The following is a 25,211-nucleotide window of genomic DNA, read 5'->3' on the forward strand; positions in this document are numbered from 1 at the left end:
AACAGACTGCTGTTTATTTCTTGGCGCATAAGATTGCATAACGTGGGGTTTAGAGTTGCCTGGCAAGGGTCAGCAGTTACTGGTTCAAAGAGCTGCTGGAGTACTTGGGTATTACCACGATATCTGAGCATAACTCGTACATATTTGGTGGGTCTGCGTATTGTCTCACTGAGCTAGAAGGACCTGGTGGTAAAGGTGTAAATTCAGGGTCTGTGCTCTGCAATTAGGAGGAAAGAATAAAGAGGGCAAGAGAAGCAGACACGTAATCAGGTTACATTAATTGGTGGAGTAGAGGCAAAAATCCACTTAACAAGGGAGAAGAATGGACGAGTAGGAAGGGGAATTTAAAATGATAAATACCTTTGTTCTGTCTTTCCCTGTATGTTTCTTACTGGTCACCCGAGTTCCAAGAAAACACATTTCCAAGTGTGGAGACCGGGAAGCTTGCTATTACTCAGAGCAGAGGAGCAAAATAATCGTGGCAAGTACAATCCTGAACTTGAGCTTGCTGATTTCAATTTCTAATCAGACCTGTCTCATGGCACGGAATAAATGATAATTATAAGCACCACAGGAGCTTGTTGCTGTCACGACTGAAGTCTGATCATTCCGTATCTGTTTTTTAATTAAATTTGCTTATAAATTCCACATTACGTGACATTAAAGATAAGATGCAAAGTTGTTCTTCATTTGGTTTCTTCACACCTTTTAATCCATCAAAGTTTCTAAGCCCAAACTGCTCCATTATGCTTTCTTCCCTGAAAAGCAGCTAGTAGTTCAGTCTGCTGTTTTTATTGTAACAGCCTGCTCCTTTCAAACTCATTCATGCGTTGAACCAAAGGGCTGCATATTCCACGGTGAATTAAACTTTGACTTGTTTTTATTAAGCGTAACGGGTCTGATTAGTGTTTTACGGAGGTAATTGTACGGCCGCTGTTGCCTAGCATCTGAACACCTGCTCTAGTACCAAAATTATCACACAGGATTTCCAGCCTTTGGGGATTGTATTTCTGATTTCAGATTTAACAGCTCAGAGGCTATACGGAAAATGTGTGTGTACAAGCATCTCCCAAGCGCCTTTCTTCCCTGCTAGGGAGAAATTTGTAGGTGGAAACTTTGGGCAAAAGAAAAGTTCAGGGAACCGAATGAGGTTCAGCTCTGCCACTAATCTGCACAGGGCTTTCCCCTCTCCCTCTCGCAATTTTTTTTTTTCCCCCCCATTAACTTCAACATAGCCTGAATTTTACTTAGAGAACTAAAGGGACTGAGCAGAGGAAATGACCATTTCTCTGGGGGTTTCATGCTTCTTTGCAGCCGTGGTTATTTGATGCTACCATTTCTTAGTTTCTTGAATAGAAGCTTAATATCCCAGATTTCCCTTCTGTTAAAAATCTTGAATTATGTCCTCAGTGTTTTCACTGAGCCAACATTTTTTCTTCATAAGAATTCATATACTTTTTGCATATGATCTTGTCTTTGCCTGGACTGACTTGGAATTGTTTTATTCTTACAGTTTTGGTGTCTTCATCCTTAACACAAATTGCAAACGATCAATTTATGATGGCTTAATAAAACTCTTTTACCAGAAAAAAAAATAATCCTGATGCATCAACATTAAAACTGAAAATTAATTTCACATATCAGTCATCTACTGTAAAAACTATTTCCTAGTCCACGTCTGCAAACCCTTACTCTGCATTTCGTGCTGCTTGCTGTCAAAGGCAGTTAATGAGAAAAGAGCTGATAAGAGTTGATGACAGTCTGCGAGAAATATAGTGGGTTCACAGTACTCCAGCATATCTTATGGATTTCATGTGATACATTCTGCTCTTAACTACAAAGGCTTCTTCAAGCAAAAGTGACCTTTCGTCTTAGTATTCATCGATACAGGACAACGCAGTGGCTCTGAAGAGCGTTACACACTTCTGCAACTGCTCTGCACGTTCATGTTCTTATTTTGATTGGCAATGGACTGCACTAAGATATCAATTTCAGTTGACTAAAACCAATTTATATGTGAGGTGTTAGTACAAAAGTCTGCATTATTATAATTAATGTGGTATTTGCATACCTAGTCTTCCTAAAACAAATCCTTGGGTCTGGTTTTAAAGAAAAATATGATATTGCATCACTTCTTTGATGATTAGTTGCATAGTTGTAGTAATATACTGTCCTCTTTATGAGCAAGAAGGTCATTCTTTAAAAGGTGAATAAAACAATAGAGGGGTTTAAATATATTTATTAAATACCTGTATTCAAAATTGTGAGATTTTTAGATGGGAGACCTACCATTTCCAGTCAATCATAACACTAAATGACAAAATTAGGCACAATTTAACTTCAGTTACATCTCTTTTTAACTTCAATTTCAACTTGGTCATGTCTTCTGTATTCTTATTGTATTAGCACTGTGGCTTTATTAAAATCTGTCTTGGTCAAGTCTGGAAAACTTACTCTTCCATCTTTAACACCAGTAAGTCACTCATCCTTTTCAGCTTAAATTAGTGTAGAGACAGTTTTTTCAGATCCAGTCTTTTTTTTTTTTTTTTCAGCACTATAGTTCATGACCTCTCATGTACGTTTTACTCTTTCTGATTTATGTTATTGGAGGCCGAAGTGATAGTCCTCAGCCACTGGAGGAATCTTTATTGCAGAGTGCATCTAATGTAGCCGGAGCAAAGAATTCACATGTTCACGTGATTGTAGAGAAATGAACGTTGTTACTCTGCTGAACTGTCAGTTCTTAATAATTCAAGATAGCAACAGTTGAAAAATAACTGTATAGCAATTACACCAGATTAGGTGCTCCTAATAAATCAAAATGGAATGAATTTCACTGCTCAGGCAAAATGAGGACTAAATTTGCATGTAACTAGCCCTGTAGTAGCTCTAAGCTACCCAGAGCATTTCATTTTTACTATCCGGGTACACGGTCTGAACAAAGTGTGTGAGATCACACCACTGGTATGGCACTTCCAGACAAACAGCCGCGGCACGGGACCAGGTAATTCTGTAGCACGCCAGCAATGGTTTCCCTGTGGCCTGAGACACAGAGCACACTCGTCGTGGTTTAACCCCAGCCCCACGCAGCCGCTCGCTCACTCCTCCCACGGTGGGATGGGGGAGAGAATCGAAGAGTGAAAGTGAGAAAACTCGCAGGTTGAGATAAAGACAGTTTAACAGGTAAAGCAAAAGCTGCGCATGCAAGCAAAACGAAGCAAGGAATTAATTCCCCACTTCCCATGGGCAGGCAGGGGTTCAGCCATGCCCAGGACAGCAGGGCTCCATCACGTCTTGGGAAGACAAACGCCATCGCTCTGAACGTCCCCAGTTCCTTCTTCTTCCCCCAGCTTTATATGCTGTGCATGACATCATATGGTATGGAATATCCCTCTGGTCAGTTGGGGTCAGCTGTCCTGGCTGTCTCCCCTCCCAACTCCTTGTGCACCTCCAGCTACTCGCTGGTGGGGTGGGGTGAGAAGCAGCAAAGGCCTTGGCTCTGTGTAAGCACTGCTCAGCAGTAACAAATACCTCCCTGGGTTATCAACGCTTTTCAGCACCAATCCAAAACGCAGCCCCCTACTAGCAACTGTGAAGAAAATTAACTCTATCCCAGCCTAAACCAGCACAGCAGTACATCGTGGTTGGTTTCCAAAGTATGAGAATAACTTACAGCATGTCAGAGCAAGCCATCTAACAGGAAAAGGGCAGGTACAGAACTTCCCACAGTGTTTGACATCATGCGTGTGTGACGTCATGCAGTGGAGACAAAGCAATTCCACATAATGAAGCTGCTCTCCCACTGACCGTTGGGAACATGATGCTGCAGAGGACTTGGATGTATATTTTGTCTGGGCAAACTTGACAGGAAAGCAACGACTTTTCCACTTATGAGCTAGTGTTCAGTACTCATAATTGCCAGAACTACCAGGGAAAAAAATTCTAGCTGTTTTATTTTGAGCAAGCATATACACACATGCTGTCTAGATACTTCACAATTAATTAAAGTTTTGTGAGTCTGAGACTCCTTAATTAGACTAAAAATTTGAAATTACGTTCAACCACACAGGATGCAATTTATATCAGAAATGCCTATAGTAATTATTAAGAATGTAAAAGTGATGATCTAGACATGATTTAACTAAAAGATTAAATAAACTCCCAGTGTTCCCGTGAGATAAGTGAGTCCCTGATCACTCCCTCACTGTGCAATTTTATGCAAAACTGGTCTGTCATGCTAATTCAAAGATTGGTCCTTGCTATCTAGTGTCCCTGTCCTTGTCCTCGACATGGTTTCAGATGATGAAATCCTCTAACAATATACCTGTAATATTAGTGAGAACATACCTCAGATTTCTACAGAGAAAAAACTACATCTCAGGCAGTGACCCCTGTATACATTTACTGAATCTTGTAGAGGAAGCACCTATAACACATAAACTGTCTAATAACAGTTCGCTCAATACATTAATCATAATTACTTTTTTTTCCTTAAGCAGGTTATGTTAGGCTGTGCGATTAAGGACTCTTCTCCATGACACAAAGCAGCACAGAAGCACCATGGCAGATGGGGGAAGCCCCAATAACTCAGTCAAGGGGTTACTGCCTGCGGGTATGGGATTCACGGGAAGAACATTTGGGGATTGTACAAGGCCTATGATGGGATGTTTAGAAGAGGAACCAAAGGGAAGGATCGAGGTCGTTTGAGGAGGGACAATATGAGAAAATAGAAGGATAAGGGGATAAAGGGGGCAGCCACGTGTAAGCAGGCTGGTCCTGCTCATCTTGTCAGCACAGTCTGCCCCATCTTCTCATTAAACTCCATTTCTGACTCTTATCCTGAGTGAAGGGACACTCTGCTCTCCGTGTATGTGTGCGCCAGCAACTGGGGTAGGGACCATGGGTCACAGCAGGGGCCCATGTGTCTTTGTGTCCATAACAGGAGAGATGGAGTTCTGTGCCCATCGTCTGGGTGCGTGTGTCAGGGCGGGACCACTAACGTCTATCAAGCAGGACCAGTGGCAAGCAGGATAAGAGGCTTGAGAGCCAGGTATCGAGGTGGCTGTAAGTCTGGGTTGGATACTGGAGGGATCAATGTCACAAGGTGGCTTCTGGAGGGACCAGGAGGTCCAAGCCAGCTACTAGTGAGACCATGGGGTCTGGGGCTGACTGAGACCGGTTTGCATGTCTGTGTCTGTGTATGAGGCAACTGGATCTGAGAGGATCCAAGGGACAGCTGCTAGGGCCATGCTGTACATGTGCGCGTATATTTTCCACTCATGGACCTTCATCCTGACCAGCCAGAGAGGGAACAGGATGAGGCCATTGTTGCCATCTGTGTGTGCGTGAGTGTTTCCATCTGGAGTAACGTGTGTGTGTATCACCTACGAGGAAGAAAGCAGTTTCTGGTATCTCCTGGTTACCGTACAGTGAGCTTTCCTCTACGTCAAGTACATGGAGTACTGGGGGTGAGAGGGAGCAGCGCCGAGGCAAATATGTGGATAAATAAAAGCAAGATACCTTGTTCGTTCTGGGCCACAATTAGACCACCTCAGGGCTCCTGTAAAATATTGTTACTTTTTCTGTATCTTTCCTCCTGTTTATCTGTAAATATTGTCATATATGTTCAGCTGTTATTCCAATACCATTCTATTGTTTGATGATTTGATCCTGTCTAAGGAAGGACCATAGTTAGTGTGGAGAGAGAGATTTCTGACCGGGCGCTCCGTATGGAACACGAGCTCAGCTGCAGCTTCGAGCACGCAGAGGGTGCAGCTCCCCAGCTCCAACACAAAGGTAGGCAGAACACACAACTCGTGGTGGCTCCGCTGCTGCAATGCAGTGGTGCATCTCCCTCTGCTTCCCTCCTTCAGACAAAGTGGGAGTTGTGCTCAAAAGAATGTGTGATCTAATGGTCTTCTGCTGCCTGAATACAGACGGTGCCCTGATATGATTACAGTTAATGGAAATACAGCATAGTGCTTAGGCTTTCTTTTTCTTTTTTAAGAATGCTTACAAAGTGGGTTTATATAAGATTCAGTGAGGAGTTTCATTTCAGGAATGCTGGATTAGTGTTGATGACTAGCTTGTAGAAACCAGTGTGACATTTCCAGAGAAAACTGGAAGTTTCAAAAGTTTTTCTTGATACAGAGTTAAAATCACTCTACTGGAACTGTGTGTGCAGCTTCATCAGTTTTATTTTAATGGATGCACAATAGAAAATATCTTTCTTTAAACAACTTATTACAGTTATATAAATCTGCATTATCATCGTCACTATTAATACCAAACAATTTCTTCTTCCCTTAAATCCTTTCTTTTTCCTATGGATGATCTACACCAACAGCAGTGAAGTTTTTACTGTATTGTGAATACACAGTTTACTCTACAAATATAAACATTATTCATGATACCGCTTTCAGCTTGAATCTTCCAGCCCAGAGAAATGAGAACATTGATGGGCATGAATCATCAATCAGTGACATATATCTTTGTCAGTTCAATATTTTTTCAGCAATCTGGTAATGGAAATGAGAAAAAATTCTGTGTGCATGCTTGTATTTATGCATTAATGGATGACAGTTTTAATTATTATTTAATATTTCTATTTAAGGCACTAGATTTTTAATCATCTGATTGCCTGGACCTCAGCATTCCGTCAAGTTTATGAATAACCTGTAATGACAGATAGTAAAGTCATTTCCTGACAGTCAATGACTGACTGGAGTTGCTGAGGGATAGAGGCAAAGAGCTACATAACCATCCGTAGGACAATGACAAGGCTGACTTCTCATAATAAAATCCGTGGCTAACAACTTATTAATTTTTCCTTTTTTCCTAATCATATTTTTCCTAGGTTTGTTCTTCCAGAATCTCTTGGAGTTTTATGGAATGAAAGCTGTCTACTTTCAGGTTAATTAGTCCAATTTGCTGCTTTTGACATTTTTCAATAATAGGGAAAAATGAAAGCCATTGTAAACTGTGGATCAGCAACATTTTGCCAACATGTTGGCAAAACACTTTTCTGTGAAGAATTTCAGAGTGTTACATGGAACACATTCATTTTATAAAAAATAAAAATAAAAAATAACAAGAGCTGGACCGGGCACCTGACTGCATATTTGTTGCCAGTATGTGCTTCTCCCTTCTGGCTTTTTCAAAGATTAGAACATATAAATTTTAGTGGAGTCTAACATCAGTAGCTTGACTAGCAGATTACTGTACAAGCCATGCTTTTAAAGAAGATAAAATTCTTCTTTCTTCTTTATTAAGACTGTTCGAAGGCTCTTGTTTGACTTCCCTTACTAGGTTCTAGACTAGCCCTGCAGAGCGCTAGAAATTCAGTCTCAGTTAAGTCTGCAGAGCTGACACACGTCAGCATTTGTTGTTCCATCTTAAATGAAACTCAGAAGACAAAATAAATCCTGCAGAAGGCAAGGTCATGAAAAGCCTTGGCCGTTTACTTTAAAAGAATTGGGAGTTTCTGCCTTTTAATGCAAAAGCTCGGCTCTCATATGGTGGAAAATTTTATATATAACAGTAAGTGAAGTTTATTTGAAAATCACAAGGGGCCAGTCTACATGGCATTTTTTTCTTGTTCTTTTTTTAAGAAGAGTTGCCATATTATATGGTAATTGTTGCTCACCTCTGTATGATGTTTATGCTGCCTTCCAGTTCCCAGCAGTCTATGGTCTGCCAGATGAGCTGACCGTGAGGTTGACAATTAAGGCCAATTCTGAGGCATTTTTGTGATCTTGGTACCTGCAAACTAAGAAAGAAACCATAAATGAATTTCATACACTGAAAAAGTGAAATTTGACTAAAGCACTAAAGGAAGAATAAAAGTGTTTAATTCATATTAAAAAGAGTGTGGACCAGGACTGCCAGTGTTTCATAAGGACAATATGATTTTTTATCAGGGAACAGCATGATTTGCAGTATTGTGAGTCCTGATGCAGTATGTTTAGGGGTTTATTCATGAGTTTCCATATCTCTAAAACACATGGTTAAATACATCGTATTATTTAAGAATAAAATCCTTGTCCTTACCTATTTAGTACTTCTCTTGAAAGTGATGAGTTTTCACAACAGCAGGGCTAAATCCATACCTAAAAAGCTTTGGAAGCGGCTCCACCAGCAGACTGCAAAGGTTTTGATGCATCCCAAAAGTTTTATAATTAAAAAAAAGAAGAAGCGGTAAGGAAAACCAGCAACAAAGAAGAAAGAGAGAGGAAAATGAAGCCCAAGAGAAACAAGTGATGCAAACGAAAGCGATTGCTGACCCCCAAGGGAGCGATGCCCAGCCCGTCCCTGAGCAAGGGCAGCCCCCGCCAACCTCCATCTCCCCCCCCAGCTTCACTGCTGAGCACGGCGTCGTATGGCAACGTGGGATATCCCTTTGGTCAGCTGGGATCAGATGTCCCCTGCCAGCATCTGGTGCAGCCCCAGCCTGCTCGCTGGCGGGGCAGCCTGAGGAGCAGAAAAGCCCTTGGCGCTGTGCAAGCTCTGCTCAGCAGTAAGTAGCGCATCCCTGGGGTCCCAAGGCCGTTTCGGCAACGATGCAAAACATAGCCCCGTACAAGCTCCTGTGAAGAAAGGTAATCATAGCACGATCAAGCTCATCATAGGGTCCCATTTGGGGACGTACGTTGCTCCGTCTTCAGACCCTCCCGGCCTTCCCGAGGCCGCGGCAGCCCTTTGGGCTGCTCTGGGTTCTGCCAGTCGTCCTGGGGCATGACGGTCCTGGCAAGACCAGCCTCCAGCAAGCCCAGGCCCTGGAGAGCTGGGGGAAAGGCTGGAGCGAAGAAGAGGTACCCTGAGTGCAAGAGGCTGCGGTAGGATCAGGTGGCAGAGGGTGAGATGGGGCAACGCTGAAGCAAAGTGGGGATGCCCCAGTCCCTGGTGGGCCCTGCTGGGGTGCACCCTGGAGGGCTGCGGGAGCTGGCCGACGGGCTTGCGAGGCCGCTCCAGAGGGGAGATGTGCCCGAGGGCTGGAAGAAAGCAAAGAGCCCGTGGGCTGCTGAGCAGTGCCATGGCTGGAAAAGTGGCTGAGGGGCCGGGGCCAGAGGCTGGTGAGCAGTGGCACCAAGTCGCGTTGGAGGCCAGGAACCCGCGGCGAAGCCCAAGGCAGGGGGCATCGGCATTGCCAGCAGGTGGAGGCAGGTGGTCCTTCCCCTGGGCTGTGTCCTGCTCTGGGCTCCCCAGTGCGAGGCAGCCATGGCCATCCTGGAGAGAACCCCCAGCCCAGTGCCCCCCCCAGTGCCCCTCCCACTTTCCGTTGGGCTCGGAGCGTTGGTCAGTTGGAGCCAACGGCCCGCAGAGCCAGCAGGACGGAGCTGTGCTGGCACGCAGCAGCGCTGGGAGGAGGCAGGCTCTGGCCGAGCAGCTCTGACCCACTGCCGGCACCGGCACCCCGCTTCCCATCCTCGCCCTCGCCGCCTGTGCTGCATCCTTGGTGCCCGGCGAGGGTCCTCCAGTCGCGGGCGGGATGGGCCAGGCCAACTGCTGCCGCGGCTCCAGGTGGGCTCCCCCCGTGGCTCGGGGACGCGCGGGCACGGCCGGCCCCCGCGGCAGCCGCCGTGCTCATGCCCGCCGCTCTCTGCTCTGCCCTGGGCAGGGAGGCTCTCAGCGAGGCCGAGGCGGTGCTGAGTGCGGACGTGCGGCTGAGCCGGGGCCGCAGGAGGAGCGAGAGGCGCCTTCTCCTCCTCCAGGAGGAACTGGTGGTGGCCAAGTTGCAGTAAGACCCTCGGAGCCCCGCTGCCTTTCCCCCGTCCCTGGCCCTGGGAGCGGGGCAGGGACAGCCGGGCACCAGCCCCAGGCCCCGGGACCTTGCTGCTGGATGCACCGGTGTCCGGCCCAAGGGCAGGTGGGGGACAGGGCTCTGTGCGGGGGCACCCCAGGGAGGCCACCTCCATCTCGCCGCCCGCCTCTCCTCTCTGCAGACGTGGCACCAGCGTGCGCCCACAGCTCCGCCTGCCCCTGGACCAGCTGTGGGTGCTGAGCGGCAGGAAGAAGGTGGCGTGGGAGGAAGAAGGACTGGAGGAGGAGGAAGGCAGCAATGAGGACAGCACCTCCCTCGTCTTCATCTGGCCCACCGGCTCCTGCGTTGCCAGTTTCGGGTGAGTCCTGGTGCCACATCCCCTGGCCGGGCAGGAGAGGCTCCCAACCATGCCCACGCCATGGTGTGAACGGCCTCTGCTCTCCGTGCGGAGCCTGGGCAGGGAGCAGGCAGCACGCCGGCAGGGAGGGATGGGGGCATTTCCACAGTCAGCATCCCCGTTGGGTCCCCGGAAGGCAAGGGAAGGGAAGGGAAGGGCAAAAGCAGCTGCTGGGGCAGGAGAGAGGGAGCCAGGGCTTGGGCAGCGCCTCTGTCCTGCCCCACGGGGCTTCCTCCTGCCTCCGTGTCCTTCCCCACGGGGCAGGGCTGTGCAGGCGCCCGCCTCTGCCCACGGGCTGGGGGGGCAGCGGGGCCTGACGCTGCTTCTCCTCTCTTTCGGCAGCTCCCGGGCGCTGAAGGAGCTGTGGCTGGGCACACTGCTGAGGTGAGCCGGTGGGGGGGATGCTCCAGGCGCAGCCGGGCAGGGGAACACGGCTCCCCAGCTGGGGAGAGGTGCCCCCGCGGGCACCTGCGGGCAGCTCTCGGGCAGAGCTGCCTGCCAAGAGAGAAGAGGCGGCTTGGGGCTCACCCAGCTCCCTGCCTGTCCCTTGCCGGCGCACAGGACACCCGAAGGAGCCAAGAGAGCCCGCGTGAGCCGTCTCCCATCGCTCAAACTCCTGCAGAAGGAGCTGAGCCGCCGCCACGCCGTGAGTGTCTCTCTGGTCGGGGCTTGTTCCCGAGCGCTGGTCCTGCAGCCCAGCAGCAGAGGCATCGCTGCTCACCTTCTTCCACTCCTCCTCTCTTGCCCAGTGGAGGACATTCAGCACCAGGAGCCTGGAGAGGCTGCTGGAGGGCCAGGCAGAGGTGAGAAGGGCTGCCTTTCCCCTGCCCCGGCTGTGCCAGGGATGTGTGGCGAGTGGGGGGAGCTTGCGCGGGAGGGAGGGTCCCGCGGTGCCGCTCGGGCAGCGGAGAGGGCTGGCGAGCCCCCAGGAACGCCGGCACGTCCTGGCCGGCGGCGCTGGGAGGAAACCTGCCGTGCGGGGCAGAGAGCCCGTGCGGGCAGAGGGTCCCAGCTCTGCCGCGCTCAGGCTGCCTGTGCCGCGTGGCGGCTGGCTGGTGGCCCTTTCTGCTGCGGGGCTGCTCTCTAAGCGCAGCCTGGTTCTTGCAGGCTGAGCCCAAGCAAAGGCCAACGACGGTCCCGTCTAACAACGAAGGGATGGTCTCACCAGGTGAGTTTTGGAAAGAAAGGCAAGCTCCTCCTGCAAGCGCCTGAGCTGCGCTCACTTGTCCCTTGAGTGTCGCCATGCAGGTTGGGCACCCCAAGGCAGGACGTCAGCCGGAGGAGGAAGGACACCCGCTGGGCAGCGGCCGCTGGACGTGGTTCTGCAGGGACACGCAGCCTCTGCTGCTGCTGCTGCTGCTGCTGCTGCCCACAGCTTGGAGCAGGGCAGGGCGAGGGCTGGGCCAGGCTGTCCCGCTGTCCCGCCGGCTCGCAGGAGCCTCCGAGCCGGAGCCGCTGAGCCGAGGCCGTGGTTCCAGCCGCTGGCTCCCTGCCCGTCCTGCTGCACCGCTCAGCACCGCGCTGCAGGCAGGGCAGGGCAGGCTGCGGGAAGCGCTGGCCGGGCGGTCTCCATTGACGGGCTCGGGCTCTCTTTTCCTTTGCAGCAGGACGGAGCAGCAGCAGCAGGAGGAGGAGGAGGACATGGCTGCCCTGGCCCTTTGCTCTGCGGCGGACCCCGGCCGCTGCCCAGGTGGGCTGCGGCTGCAGCAGGGCGCTCTTTGGCCAGCCCCTGGCAGCCCTCTGCGGGGAGGACGGCACGCTGCCCCGGCCCATCCAGGTAAGGCAGCCTGGACAGGGGGTCCCCAGCCCTCCCGCCGGCTGCTCCGGAGAGGTGGTGGGTGTCCCCAGGAGCTCCAGGGACAGGGGATTGGGCTCTCCAGCCCCAGCAAGGAGCCAGGTCTGGGCCAGAGCTCTGGCCCTGGCCAGCGCCGTTGGAAGGCAACTCCACAGCCAAGCCACCGTCCTCCTGCCTCTCCTGCAGGAGCTGCTGGCTGTCCTGCAGCAGGAAGGGCCTTCGACGGAGGGCATCTTCCGCAGAGCTGAGAGCAGGGCAGCCTGCCGGGAGCTGCGGGAGGCCCTGGACCGTGGTGCGGACGTCGACATGGGAAGCCAGCCCGCGCTGCTGCTGGCCGTCGTCTTGAAGGTGAGGGCTTCTGACCTGCAGCTGGAGGAGCTGCTGGCTGGCCTGGAGTGTCCAAAGGCTCACCCGCAGCCCTTGGCATTGCAGGACTTCCTCCGAAGCATCCCCTCCAAGCTCCTCGTGAACAACCTCTACGAGGACTGGATGGCAGCGATGCAGCAGAGCAGCAAGGAGGAGAAGATCTCGGAGCTGAAAGTGTAAGCGTGGGCAGCAGCCTGCCTGTTGAGCAGGAGCCCCGAGCGCTGGCTGAGAGCCCTGGAGAGCTGCGCAACACAGCCGCTGGCTCCCACCTGCCTTGGGCAAGTCTGGGGGACGGCTGCGGGCAACATCTGCTTTATGACCCTCGTGTTCCTGTTCCCTCAGGGTGGCCGAGAAGTTGCCTGCGGCCAACCTCCTCCTGCTCAAGCCGCTGCTGTCCCTGCTCCAGCACATTGGCCGCAACGCAGGCACCAGCAGGATGACCTCCAGCAACCTGGCCATCTGCGTCGGGCCAAGCCTGCTGAGCCCACCCAACGAGGACCTGCTCCCGCTGGAGGCCATGCTGGAGGTGACTGAGAAGGTACGCTCCACGGAGCAGCCGGCTGTGGCCTTCCCGGCCCATCGGGGCTTGGCTGCTCAGAGGTCCCTGGCTGCCTCCTGCCTCGAGCAAGGGCCGGTGGGGTGGCTGCCTGCAAGAGCAGCCCCACAGGCACAGCCTGCTGTGCAGAGGCAAGGCTCGGGAGTGGGAGAGGCTGCCTGGTCCGTTTTCAGGCAGCCGGGTTGAGACCGGGGCTGTGATGTGTGCAGGTGAAACGGCTGGTGCAGTTCATGATGGAGAACTGCAGGGAACTCTTTGGGGAGGAGGCAAGGGAGCTTTCCAGCCCGCCAGCCGAGGAGTCGCCAGCCCCCACGGAGAGATCCAGAGGTAAGAGGAGGGACTGAGGGTTGTCACAGGCTGGCGCTTGGGATGCCAGAAACCTCGGCACCGTTTCTGGCGGGGCTGGGCATCGGGCACGGTCCTCTCAGCCCGGCCTGTCCCCTGGCCTCTGTTTGGCCACTGCCGCTCGGGGCATGAAGGGTTTGCTCTGCAAGATGAGCCGAAGCCTGCGGACAGGGCTGAAACCATAGGCGGTGTGGGGCTTCAGGCGGGCTTTGCTTTAGCTGCCGCTTAGTTCCAAGGTGGCGCTTTGCCGCACGTGCTTTTGCTTTCTAGAGCTGCGTTTGGAGGAGCAAAGTGTCCCCGCAGTCACAGCGGACACCGAGCGTCAGGCAGCAGCCTTGCCGCGTGCACCCCGCTCTCTGCTCGGTGTCCTCAGAGGAGCTGGGGGAGACACGGTGCTGGAGGCTGAAACGGCAGAGGTACGTCAGCTCCCCAGGCACTGTGACGGCGTGTCTGGTGGAGGAGGGGAGTTTCTGAGGAGGCCAAGCGGCCGCGGTGCCTCTTGCTGGCAGCAGAGCCGGGGTGTGTTTGGGTTCTTCCTCCGCGCCCCGGGATGATACATAGTAAGGAAAACTGGCAAACGCTTGTTTCTCCAACGCGCTGGGCACGCGCTTGGTCCAACAAGATGCCCGCCAAATACCTGCAAAAAGGCAGAGGGGAGTAGCTGTCAACTTCAGAAGGGTTTTGCTCAGGTCCTACTTCGTCAGAGCTTCGTCAAGACTATTTTGGGGGGGCTGTGCGAAACGTGGCTGATGCATACCAGCCAAAGGGATCTCCTCTGGAGAGCCAAGGCGGCGATTTGGCAAACAGTCGCTTACGGCTCCAGGTCGTCTCTTGCCACCTGCCAACTCGCACACCTCTGTTGTAGGCACCTCCAGCTTTGCCTCCAGCTGCCCCCGAGAGCGCGGCAGACTCCCTGGGGCGCCCAGAAGCACTGGCGAGCCTTCCAGGGGACAGAAGGTAAAATGAGCTCGCTTTGGTTAAAATCAGAACGGACGGCGGTGGATGGCGGCACTCCCTCACTAATACTGCTGTGGGATGGAAAGGTTTGCAGGCTCTCCCTGGGACAAGGAGAACACGAGCAGAAACGAGAAGAGAAAAGAGGCCTGGGGAGAGGAGAGCAAAGGCCAGCCAGCAAAGAAGAGGAGGAAGAAGAGAGGAAACGTTTTGGGGCATGGAAAGCAGAAAAGGTGCGGGAAGGCGCAGCAGGTCAGGAAGCCCAGGTGTGTACCAGGCTCTGCTGCCCGCATCGTTCACAACTCTCAGCGCTGCTCCAAGGCAGTCCAACGGGCCGGCAAGGGCCGGCGAGGGCCGGCGCTGCGCGGGGTTTGGCAATAACTCCCTGGCAGCTCCCCAGGGGCTCCCGATGGAGCCCCGCTGCCTGGCACAGGGGCGCTGCGCATCTCTGCACGCGCACGGGTCTCTGAGGGCATTAGCCGTGGGGAGAAGGCGCCAGAGCCAGCCCGCAGTCAATGCCAGCCATAGCTCTCTCTTCTGGGCCGTGAACGATTCCTCGTGAAAAGTGGTGTTCCCCAAAGAGAGGGGACCAAAGTCCTGCCTCTTCCTGCCTTTGTGGATATATCGGAGCTCTCGGACTCTGTCGTTGCAGGTGCAGATTCATTTTCACCGGCTGAACCGCTGTGACTCCTGGCCCCCCCGAGCTGACGTCCACAATAAAATGATCTCTTCTCCCTCCTGACTGTGTCTGCCATAGGCTGTTGTGGAGTGGGGAGCTGTTGTTTTGTGCTGAGTCCTCGGGGGGGAGGAGCTTGGGATCGTCCCTTGTCCCAGCATCCTTTCCAGCGGGCGTCAGGGCTGAGCTGAGGCGCTTTAGGAGCAAAAGCAAAGCACCGAGTCACGCAGGAGGGCGGAGGTTGGAAGGGACCTGTGGAGGTCCTCTGGCCCGACACCTGCTGAAGCAGGCTGGCCTAGAGCACGTTGCCCAGGACATGGTCCTGGTGAGTTTTGGGTATCTCCTAGGAGCAGCGCCATGAGGGCAGAGCGAGGGCAAGACGTAGGCAGGGCACGGCGGCCAGGAAGGGCTAAAGGTCCCTATGCAGCCACCGTCACCCGCAGCTTGCTGTCCCCTGCAGCCATCCTCCCTGCATGCTGACCGTCGGGCAGTTTCCTCAGACCCCCCCCCGCACGGATGGCACTGGTAGAGATTAACTTCCACGCTGGGCGCCCTAAATGCCTCGGCTCACCCAAAAAGCTTTGGAAGCGGCTCCAGCAGCAGCTGGACTGCTGAGGCTTTGGTGCATCCCGGTGCGACACAGGGGCCGCCCGTGCCCCGACGCAGGAGGAAGGGTGAGCACGCTCACCCTCGGTAGGTAACCAGTTTGGCCACAGGTGCATGAGTTACAAGTTATATGTTATGAGTTGCAAGTTATGAATTACAGTACTTGTGACTTAGGTTATGAATTAAGTGGTGAATTCACATAGAGAGAGGATTGACCCCTTGTTTGTTGTGTTTGTTTTCTTTCCTATGTTGTTCCTAAAAAAAGTTTAATTTACAGATTATCTAGTTCTGCAAATTTGAGAGGTCTAAACAGACCCTGAGCTTTGTGCCTTAAGTCTTTTCTGTGAGGAGAAAACACTTCATTTTGCTGTATAACAGAGAATCCATTGGGGAACAGTCGATATGTCACATCCATGGAGCAGCCAAGTTAATGCAGTTTGAGTAGTGTTACTCTAATTAATGTGAAAGCAATTCAGCGTGCAGTACCAGGCTGCACTCATGATAGGAAAAGAACCACTTGAAAAAAAGCAAAGCCAGAGAACATGACACTCCGCTGTCATCGTGTTTTGCATATGGAGAGTCGACATTCTGTGAAGGTAAATGGGAGCATTCATGCAGCAAAGGGAGACCCAAGGGGCGTTTGAGCTGGCTGCCTATACCTCTGCAAAAACCACTCACAGAGGCTTCTGCAAGAAACCTCTTCTCCACTGGATCGTGCGTGAGTGTCAGAACGCTTTGGCCACAGAAGTTAGGCATACACTTGCATAGCGTTTGCTATTGAAGGCCATACTTTGGCATTTCAGCACCGTTCTAGACAAGGTGAGATACTCTTTTTCTTTGGAGGAGGTACTGGTTTTGCTGAAAAAATACATTTGATTCTGACTTCTTCATTTTATACCAGTAAGTAAAAATTTTCCTATATCAGTTTCTCTACTAGCTGGCTCATACCTGCAAATAGGTTTTTTATGAGTCTGTAGCTATTTATCCATGCAATTCCTGGGATTCCCAACACAGTGGGACCTTCATGTTTTACAAATATTCCTTCACATGAATACAACAGAAAAAAAATCAGTGAAAATCTGTAGGATTCAGGTGGATCTAGCTGTTTTGCTGATTAGTGTGTTCTAGTGAATGCACTGTTTAAAGACGTAAAGATTTTTGCTTTAATATATTTGAACTTACGAATCATAGAGGAAAAACATTGTTCCTCTTAATGTTCCCCAACCACTCCTGAATGCCCTCAGATTAGTTTTGTAATGTTTTAGGGTCAAAATTCTTTTTGAAACATTACTTCATATCCCCTAACAAAGTACAGTGCTTGCTTTAGCATGTCAGCATGTGTTCATTTTAATTTTGTTCACTTTATTTGGTTAGGAGCATGTTTCCCTTCAATCAGTTTTGCAGTAATGTTATTTATCTCAGCACAAAGGGGAAACAAAATTCCCATGCAAAGAGAAATCACATTACATAAATCTACAATGTGTAAATATAGTCATATGTAACAAAAAAAGGGTAAAACACTTGAAGTTTATTTCAAAGCCACAGAGAAAGTTTCTGGTTTCACATATGACCCAGATTCATGCAATTATTTAAGGCAGCAAACATAATCGGAACTGCTTCTCAAATTAATTGCATCCAGGTTCATAGTAGCACTTAAAAAATAATTAATCTTTCATTCTCTGATTAAAAGTGGACCTTTTTCAGTTTAACCTGTCCTAGAATAATAAGATAATATTGAAAGTCTCAGTTCTCAGGAGCCATCCTTTCTAAATCTTTGATAAACCCCAAACATTTATAAACAGAAAAATCTGCAGATACAAATTAAGCCATACATTTTAATGGCTGGAAAATACTACTTTTTGTCAGCATTCCAATTTTCTATATTCTTGTAACTGCTCAGTGTTAACTACAAGTAGCTTCAATAGGAGCTTTGCATGTAAACCTGCAATGTGTAAGTGGAAAGACAGATGAGTCTCCTGCAAGTACTTAATTTTTTTTTTATATCTCTTGAGATTCCATTTCCTTAGTATGACACGTTACTGATTCACCAAGCCAGACTTATTCATATTAATGTGTTTGAAAAAAATCGTATTTTATTTGAGTATAAACATTTCAGATTAACAAATAAAGGCTTAGTCACCATTTACATCTTTAGGAAAAGCCATGTATGGCTAAATCAAGTATGGATGAGTTAGTCCTGAGCAGACTTTTATTTTCCTTTTCAGATTTATGATAGTCTGGCAGTTCAGATGAAATATCCTTACATTTCTTAAAGTATAATTTGTTCTTTTAATTATGAAATAATGTCATGACTAATGAGAAACAAGTTGAAGGATATCGTCTGTATATACTGGGGGCTCAAGAAAACTTGTAAGCAGACCAGTTTCAAGATGCTGAAGTATAAATAGTTTTACTTTTAAAAAAATCCACTTTGGTGAAGGCGTGGTAACATCTGATTATTTCACCAAAGTATTTGCTTTATTAACATTTTCTTGAATTTCCCATAGCTTGAAGCTTCTCTCCATGACACAGAGCGATACTGCAGAAATTGTTGAAAGAAGTTAATGGACTCATTTACTTTTGGCTTTACTCAACATTACCACGGAATGATTTTCACCAAAAATTGAATGGTTTTCACCAAAAATTTAGTGGTTTTCACCAAAAATTAACCTTACTTCACCTCTCAGTTGTGAGGTTTTATTGCTGCTGACCTCTGGTCAGAGGTCGGTGCATCCCAAACCAAGGCTGGTGCTACAAAAGCCGTGCGGCGCAGCATGGCCGGGGAGAGCCGTTAGCCCTCGGCAACCCCCAACGGCCCCCCAGCGGCCCTCCAACAGCTCGTGGCCAGGGGTCCTGCCCCGTGCTGCCCGCCGGCTCCTGGCTGCAGGTACCGGCCAGGCCGGCGGCCGCGGAGATGGTGAGCGGAGCTGGGGAGGGGGGCTCTGGCTGCTTTTTCGGTGCCGAAAGCAAGCTTGCAGTGTTGATCCCTAAACACAGAAATATTAAAACTCTCTGTAGTGGAAAAGTAGGTCTTCTCTTTAGCCGTGGCTTAGTTTAGGTTAACTTTCCTCTTTTCCTGCGTTTAGGGGGCTCCAGTACAATGGGTGTGGGGGTGGGTGTGTGTGTGTTTGGAAACAAGTTGCCCATTAAAGCTACCGAACTCTTCAGGATAGTAAGAAAGCAAAACCGACCCTGAAGAGTCTAAGGTTGGGCGATACTACAGGCCGCAAAATAAATAACCAGCTGAGGGTTACTAAACCAGTCTAACTTCTGGTTCAAGGAGTGTGTAAGGGCTGGTTGTTGGCAGCGTTGCTCTGCGAATATCCTAATGCTTGTGGGCTGCCTTTCAGCTTGTGTCACCGGGCCTTGTTAAAAAAAAAACCAAGGAGTTAAGAAAGGTTTCTGGTTTGTTTCTTTAAAATAGATCATAGATCAGCTATGAGAAGCCATTAAATAGTTTCTTACAACTGCTGAGGGAGAAGATAACAGTGATATGTCTTCATTGCAGCACCAAATGTGCTTGTTTTCATTTACACTTACGCTTAAATTTTGATGTGCATATACTAAGGGATCTATAATACAAGTAGAGACTCTAACAAATAATACATTTTTCAAGTACATATTTATTTTATTAGTTTCTCAACATATTTTGCTGGCAATCGAGAAGATCAAGTATTTCGATTGACCATCAGCTGGATTTCAAGTCCTTATATTATTTGATCAGTTGAGTCCTTAATAAATTTATTATTTTTTATACTTTAATAAATTTTGATCCTTGTGCCAAAACAAAAGGCAGTTTTTAATTTTGTTTCTCTTCAAGAAAAATGAATGGGGTCTTCAGTTTTCTTCAGTTTTCCTTCCTTTTTAACTGTCCCATCTTGGTATGCTCTAAAAGTTAATGAAATGAGTGGGTCATAGTCGTCCCCTCTGTTTTCCCCAATGATGTTACACCTCAAGCTGTTACAGGAGGAGCTTAAGAGTGTAACTGCAGGGGCACCCTATCTGGACCTGTAATAGTAGATTCTCAGATACAAGATATTGCTCTTAGAGGTACTAATTACTTCTGCATGGCTATTGCTAGTACAGCTGCTTCTGTATCAAAAAATGTTTTGCCTATATAGCTTTATTAGCATATATGCCACCTCCAGGCTTGATTGCAGTCTTTTTGGATCTAGTTGTTATGGGTAAAAAGTTTATTACTACTCAGTTGGAGCTTACCACTTCCACAGTTGAGATAATTTTGCCTGTGAACTGCCCTGATCAATGCCATTGCACAGTTAGTTGTCGCATTGGTTTGAACCATTTGTTCTGCACTAAATTGATTGAGGAGCATGCAGGTGATGTCTGACAGTGTATTGATCGTGGGAATATTAAGGATTGTGTGGAGGGATGTCCTGAATCTAAAAGGAGTGTCTTGGAGAGGTTACTGTCACTTTTTCTTGCAGCTGCCTCAACAACTAATTCTCACAGCACTTCCCTGCTAAAACTGTTTTGGACTGTTAGAAATTTAGTTTATAAAGTAATACTACAAGAAGGGGGGAAGTGCTACTTCTCAGCACGGGATGCTTTTATGTTGTCAAAAAAGTAATGTTACCAGATGTTCAGAAATAGACTAAACTTCCACATTAACACTAGATCAGGATTCAGCAAACCTCTTCAGCACATGATGAAATTTAAGGTATGTTCATATTTTACCGTCTTGCACTTCATTTTTAATCCAATGAGCATAGTGACCTGCTGCCACTGTGGATACAGTTAGATCTAAAGAAGATTGTGTGGTTTCAGAAAAGATCTCAGCCACTGGGATAAGACACATTCCTTCCATCCATACCCTAATTTTAAGACCAACTGAGTGACCTGAGCCCTGATGCACAGGGCTACTTGTGGATCCTAGAGAAACAGGAGAAGAAAACTGAGCTCAAGGGATCAGCTACCCTTGCAGCATCGTAAAATTATGTTCTGCTGTTGAGTTGCCTTAACTCCCGCTGGAATGAGCCAGCCTGCCTCATTGACCTGTTACACCGAGTTTCAAAATCCCAGACAAAAGGCGCCGTAGCCAATGATTAAGCCTCTTGCAATGGGAATGTGAAGCACGGCAAGATCTTTACCTCTATTTTATCTATGTGATACGCTTTCTCTTATGTAATATGCAGTAGCAACTAACGCTTCAAGTGGCATTTATTCTTCTATGTACTCTGTTTAAATCACTGAAAATGCAGTATGCAACATAATTTCAGTGGTGCTTCCTGAATTTAAGTATTTGGCCTAAATATGTGATAAGATTTATAGTGGGGTGCAAAGAAAGCATCTTTTTCTGGATAGCAGCTTTTGGGACATCAGTCACTTTTTTGGTGGGAAATGAGAATGTTTCATTCTGGGAGATACGAGCTGTAAGCTGGTAACATACAAAATGAAGGTGATGAAGGAACTGCATGTGCTGTCAGACGACTTTCTGCTATTTCGTATCTGTCTCGTGTCCATCCTGAAGGCCAAACCTGTAGGCAGTGAGCTAGCATGTGTTGAGCAAGATCCTGCCCCTAGTTTTGCAGATGTTGATCTGCAGTAATCTATTTCAATCTAAATTTGATTTTATACATATATTTGCAGTTCATAATCAACTGTTGCAAATCAGCTTCTGGAGACTGAGACAACAGTCAGAGTTCCTAATACTTAACAGTTTTACCACGTTATGTGTCTGGGTTTTGATGATGATGATTCTGAAGCATGTGACGGAATGGAGGAAGGGGGACCTAACTGGGAAGCTAAGCTAATATGATATCTGAATGAGACTTGCAAGTCAGGAATGAAGACCTCTGCTCTGCTCTGTCCTGGTTTTGAATGCTTTTTTTTTTACTTTCTATCAATATCTTCCTGGCTAGAAAGTACAATGGTCTTTTTTGAACTGGATTTTTTTTAGATGATTATTTTTGGCTCGATTTAGGAGTTTAAAAAATCCTCAAAATATCTTTTCAGACTCTCTTAAGCTTTCCATATATAGTGTGTATAATATATGACTCCTAGAAAAATTTAAAAAAAAATAAATTCTTGTAGATGTCCTTGTAAAAATGTACATTCTTCTTTCATCTAAATTATGATTAATGCAGTAAAAGTGTTTGCCTTTATAGTTCTACGTTATTCACTTTTCAAAGGAAATGAATGTTTAATTTGCCGCCTAGTGTACAATTAACTGTTTTTAATTTGTCAACTGTGTGAACTTTCAGTTCCAACACTGCAGAAGCAAATATCCAAACACCCCCTGATTTCTAATAAGGCGTGCAGATCTTCTCACGTCTGACGTTCACTCTGAGGACATAGCGGGGAGGCAGTCACTGCTGCAAATGTAATTCCATAGGTGTTTTCTTACTCTCAGCATGAAGAATACCTGCCTCGGATGGATGAGCGAAACAAAATGCTGAAAGAGAAATTAGTATCTCGTCTCCGGTTTGAACCAGAGAGGACGGAAGTACTGCTTATGGTAAGAGGCAGCTATATTGCGTGCGACCCAGCTGACAGCACTGAACTGGTGGGAGCGTGCATGGTTTTAAACTTAATATTTTAGTTGCTGTTAATATCCTCCTAGCTACAGTCCTGTTGTACTAAAAGACTGACTTAGAGTTAACTGTTACAATTATGTAGTTAAATACAAAAGCATGTACGTTCCTGATTCATTTCTAAATCCAGGTGCACAAAAGCCCAAAATTAGATCTTTAAAAATTCTGGTGAGTTGCTGCTAATCCTGGAGTCGGGATTATCTCGTGCACTCCTACATCAAAGCCAGTGCTGTTGCATGTGCGCCTCTGGACTGGACTCTCTATTTTTACATGCAACAATTTTTTTAATTTTTTGTTTTAAATGTGACTTCTGTCTGAAAAACTGCTGTGTGTGTACACATGGATTGCATGTTTAATGCCTATGCAGTTGTGGGAGTGAAAGTCTTTCTCCTAGGAACAGTGTAAGGAAAACATCAGAGGCTTCATTTATCTTGAGGAATTTTCCTGGAGGAAGTATTTGATACTCAGTAACAATTAAAATACGGGAATTTGGAATAAAAGCTTTTTTTGCTTAAAACCTAACTACAGTCCTGCCATTGCTGGTGGAATTTCCTTAATTTATTATAACCCTGTGCCCTCTGTCTCTCCGGAGCAGAGTACGATGGAGAGCCTCGTACGACTTAACTGCTCTTACCAAATAAGCTACAGTATAAGTTAGCCTTCATCATCTAAAATATCTTCTCATAGCAGTAAAGTGTAGCTCTCAAATATGAAACAGAAACATTATATTCTGTTTTCCATTATCTTAGCTTTTTCTTACCCAGTGTAAACTGTTTATTCTCATCTTTCGCATAGGGTACCAAAGTTCTATTTTATGATGCTAATTTAAATAACGAAAATCAGACCTCTACATTTTATATATGTGAATCCCTTACTCCCTCTATAAAGCCATGTAAATTAATCTAATTTACCTGATTAATGGAGGTATTTTCATTTAGCTAGTGTTTGCCTCAAGTGTCCTGAAAAACAATGATTTGTTGTTCTAAATTTAGAATTTCTTTTTCTGAAGGTTTGTAACTATTTCAGGCTTCGGTTGATGAAACAGGAGAAAGCAATTTTATATTTCATATGAAAATACTAGACATTCATTTTAGTGCTCTCAGCACCATTATTTTTAAGTCATTTATCAAGATTCTTTTTATAAGTAAAATTTCATGCACGTAAAATGCTGTATATCTTAACTCAGAAAAATTCTGTAATGAAAGCTAAGCCATCAGTTGATGTGAAAATGTTTTCCATAGCTGTTAAATAAATGCCTTCTTTGATTTTTTTTATTTTTTAGATTATAACATATGACCGCTCACTCAATAGTTATTGAAATTAATGTATTACTCTGCCCTTTGTTCCCAGTCACCCTCAGCAGAGAAGAAATACCCTATTCTTCACACAGCAGTTTACAGAGCAAGCACAGAAAGGAAACACAAAGCGGAAATAAAAAAGGAAGGCGTGTGTTTTGGAAATTTGTATGTGTAATTATATTTCTTTATAATAACTTTTTGTACTTTGCTACTTAAAATTTGTGACAGCAATGGATGTCTTCTACTGAATTATTTGACTGCTTACCTGCAAATTCTGTGAAGCCTGGATTGAGGCTCCAGCATAAACTTTATAATTTTCACCCATTGCAATAGGGTCTGATCTAGTTTATGTCACTGAAAATCTGGAGAACGCTAGTGAAGTCATTGCAAGGCGAATACAGCCTAGTCAATGAGGAATTCTATACTATATGAACCTATGCAAGTGCAAATGTATTCCTACGTACTCTATTGCTTTCACCTGTATAAAAGAAGCAAAGTACTAGTATTTTTCAAATTTAATGATGGAATACGATGACTGAGTTGATTTAGTTGTTTAATGTTTATTGTCTTGAAGTGAAACTAAAGGAGTGTTCATATTGCTCTCAAATACTGTACCAAAACCCTTTGAAGTGGCATGACAAGGTCAAGGGGTGATGCATACTTGCCAAGAACTGAAGGTTCAGAAAAATTGCTGTAGTGGGATCAGTGAATTCCAGGATTCTAACAGAGACATTGATCCTCCACGCTCTCGTGGGAAGCGCGTATATAGTGTGGGGCTGCTGCTAAAGCAACAACTTCTGGCACGGGAGCTTTAGAGAACTTCAGCTGCTCCAAGTGATTCTTTTTTGATGCCTTTGCCACTACGATAGAATCTAGATTATGAATTAGCCCTTTTAGTCTGAATTATATAACCTGAATTTTTGACAGCATATCCACAACAGAGTTGGACCAACAGTTAGTTGAAGCATGGTTAATCTTAATTCATTTTCCCACCGTTCCTGCGGTTTATTTTTTGTTGTTTTTCTTATGTTTTCATACAGGCAGGCTAATGTATTGCATATACTTTTCAAAGCTCTCTACCTTGATTTTGAATCACTTTTTCTTGCGTATTGAGCTTATTTAAGAGATTTTCAGATTGGTTTACAAATCTAAGAATGAACTTAAAAAAAACCAGACAATATAACACAAATCCTGTAATACAAGATTCTTATGTTTACACTTTCTCTAGGAAAGAATTTAATTTGAAAAATACAATTGATTACCTTCTTTTTGCTTTCATAGCAGATAACATGCTGTTGGAATTACTAAGAGTGAGAACAAATTGCAGCATTGATTTTTTTAAATATTATTTTCTTAGTTGTGTTTTCCAGAGTTTAAACTTAGTTTAATCTTGAAGCTGTCTTACCTTTGAGGCTAATGAAAAGAATGATCAGGTTTTATATAATATTGCTTCTGACGTCTATAGTGTCAGAGCACAAGAAGTAGGGCTGTAATTTTATTTTGATTTCTTTCCCCATCCTCACTGTATATTTTATTCATCATGAATAAAGTTCTTATTTTGTGCCATAATCGTAAAGGCAAACCATTATACAAGTCCTATTTTAGTTGATTGTTGTTTTGCCTGTATGACTGAATCTTCAGGGTTTTTTCCTAATAGCGTATATTGTTCAATTTCAGACTCTCAGGAATACATAAGGAGGGAAGAGAAGAATCTGTTTGTCAGCCTATTAGCATGTCAGAGCACGAGACAATGAAATTTAAAAGGAGCATGACAAAAACAGTGTCCTTAATGGCAAAGAATGAGAATTTGAAAAAGACACTTCCCAAAGCTTCTGCTTGCAAAGGAGTTCAGCATGGTTTTGGCACATCACCTTCTTCTCCTGTACATGGTAAAGTGCCTAAAATGA

General features: G+C 46.8%; 4 protein-coding genes across 10 annotated transcripts in view; all 4 read left to right on the forward strand.

The window, feature by feature from the left end:
- CNIH3 (cornichon family AMPA receptor auxiliary protein 3) overlaps positions 1-10,068 on the forward strand; it is an 81,542-nt gene extending 71,474 nt beyond the window's left edge. For 4 of the 6 annotated variants that reach the window (XR_008576602.1, XR_008576606.1, XR_008576607.1 and 1 more), the window contains one exon: positions 5,680-6,787. The gene's annotated coding sequence lies outside the window, so the exon portion shown is untranslated. Of the gene's footprint in view, positions 1-5,679; positions 6,788-6,856; positions 6,991-9,941 lie in introns of those variants that run through there. The other 2 variants (XR_008576601.1, XR_008576604.1) reach the window with 2 other exon arrangements.
- On the forward strand, positions 9,585-11,865 carry LOC129204565 (uncharacterized). Its single transcript, XM_054820790.1, has 6 exons — positions 9,585-9,736; positions 9,942-10,118; positions 10,500-10,541; positions 10,719-10,803; positions 10,907-10,960; positions 11,265-11,865. The coding sequence occupies exons 1-6, from the start codon at positions 9,585-9,587 to the stop codon at positions 11,367-11,369; spliced, it is 615 nt and encodes a 204-aa protein (XP_054676765.1). The 3' UTR covers positions 11,370-11,865.
- Positions 11,749-12,498, forward strand: LOC129204566 (T-cell activation Rho GTPase-activating protein-like; the record flags this gene model as incomplete). The annotated part of the gene is made up of 3 exons (XM_054820791.1): positions 11,749-11,934; positions 12,139-12,300; positions 12,385-12,498. Coding segments are annotated over 3 exons (462 nt in total), but the record flags the coding sequence as incomplete, so codon positions are not given.
- Positions 12,499-12,746: 248 nt separating this feature from the next.
- Positions 12,747-15,420, forward strand: LOC129205092 (T-cell activation Rho GTPase-activating protein-like). Of its 2 annotated transcripts, XR_008576600.1 has the most exons (7): positions 12,747-12,856; positions 13,084-13,201; positions 13,490-13,635; positions 14,085-14,176; positions 14,263-14,439; positions 14,826-15,174; positions 15,310-15,420. XR_008576600.1 is itself a non-coding variant. In XM_054822149.1 (6 exons), the coding sequence occupies exons 1-6, from the start codon at positions 12,755-12,757 to the stop codon at positions 14,848-14,850; spliced, it is 660 nt and encodes a 219-aa protein (XP_054678124.1). In that variant the 5' UTR covers positions 12,747-12,754; the 3' UTR covers positions 14,851-15,408. The 2 variants fall into 2 exon arrangements, 1 of the variants encoding a protein (XP_054678124.1); XM_054822149.1 differs by having other exon boundaries at positions 14,826-15,408.
- The last annotated feature ends 9,791 nt before the right edge of the window (positions 15,421-25,211 follow it).

This window comes from Grus americana, chromosome 3, assembly GCF_028858705.1.
Source record: "Grus americana isolate bGruAme1 chromosome 3, bGruAme1.mat, whole genome shotgun sequence".
Lineage (NCBI taxonomy): Eukaryota > Metazoa > Chordata > Aves > Gruiformes > Gruidae > Grus > Grus americana.

Coding starts and splice junctions, on each gene's coding strand:
- LOC129204565 (XM_054820790.1), top strand. CDS start 9,585: ATGCCCGCCGCTCTCTGCTCTGCCCTGGGCAGGGAGGCTCTCAGCGAG. Junction 10,119..10,499: donor TCCTGCGTTGCCAGTTTCGG/GTGAGTCCTGGT, acceptor CTCTTTCGGCAG/CTCCCGGGCGCTGAAGGAGC. Junction 10,542..10,718: donor TGGCTGGGCACACTGCTGAG/GTGAGCCGGTGG, acceptor GCCGGCGCACAG/GACACCCGAAGGAGCCAAGA.
- LOC129205092 (XM_054822149.1), top strand. CDS start 12,755: ATGACCTCCAGCAACCTGGCCATCTGCGTCGGGCCAAGCCTGCTGAGC. Junction 12,857..13,083: donor TGCTGGAGGTGACTGAGAAG/GTACGCTCCACG, acceptor TGATGTGTGCAG/GTGAAACGGCTGGTGCAGTT. Junction 13,636..14,084: donor TGGAGGCTGAAACGGCAGAG/GTACGTCAGCTC, acceptor CCTCTGTTGTAG/GCACCTCCAGCTTTGCCTCC.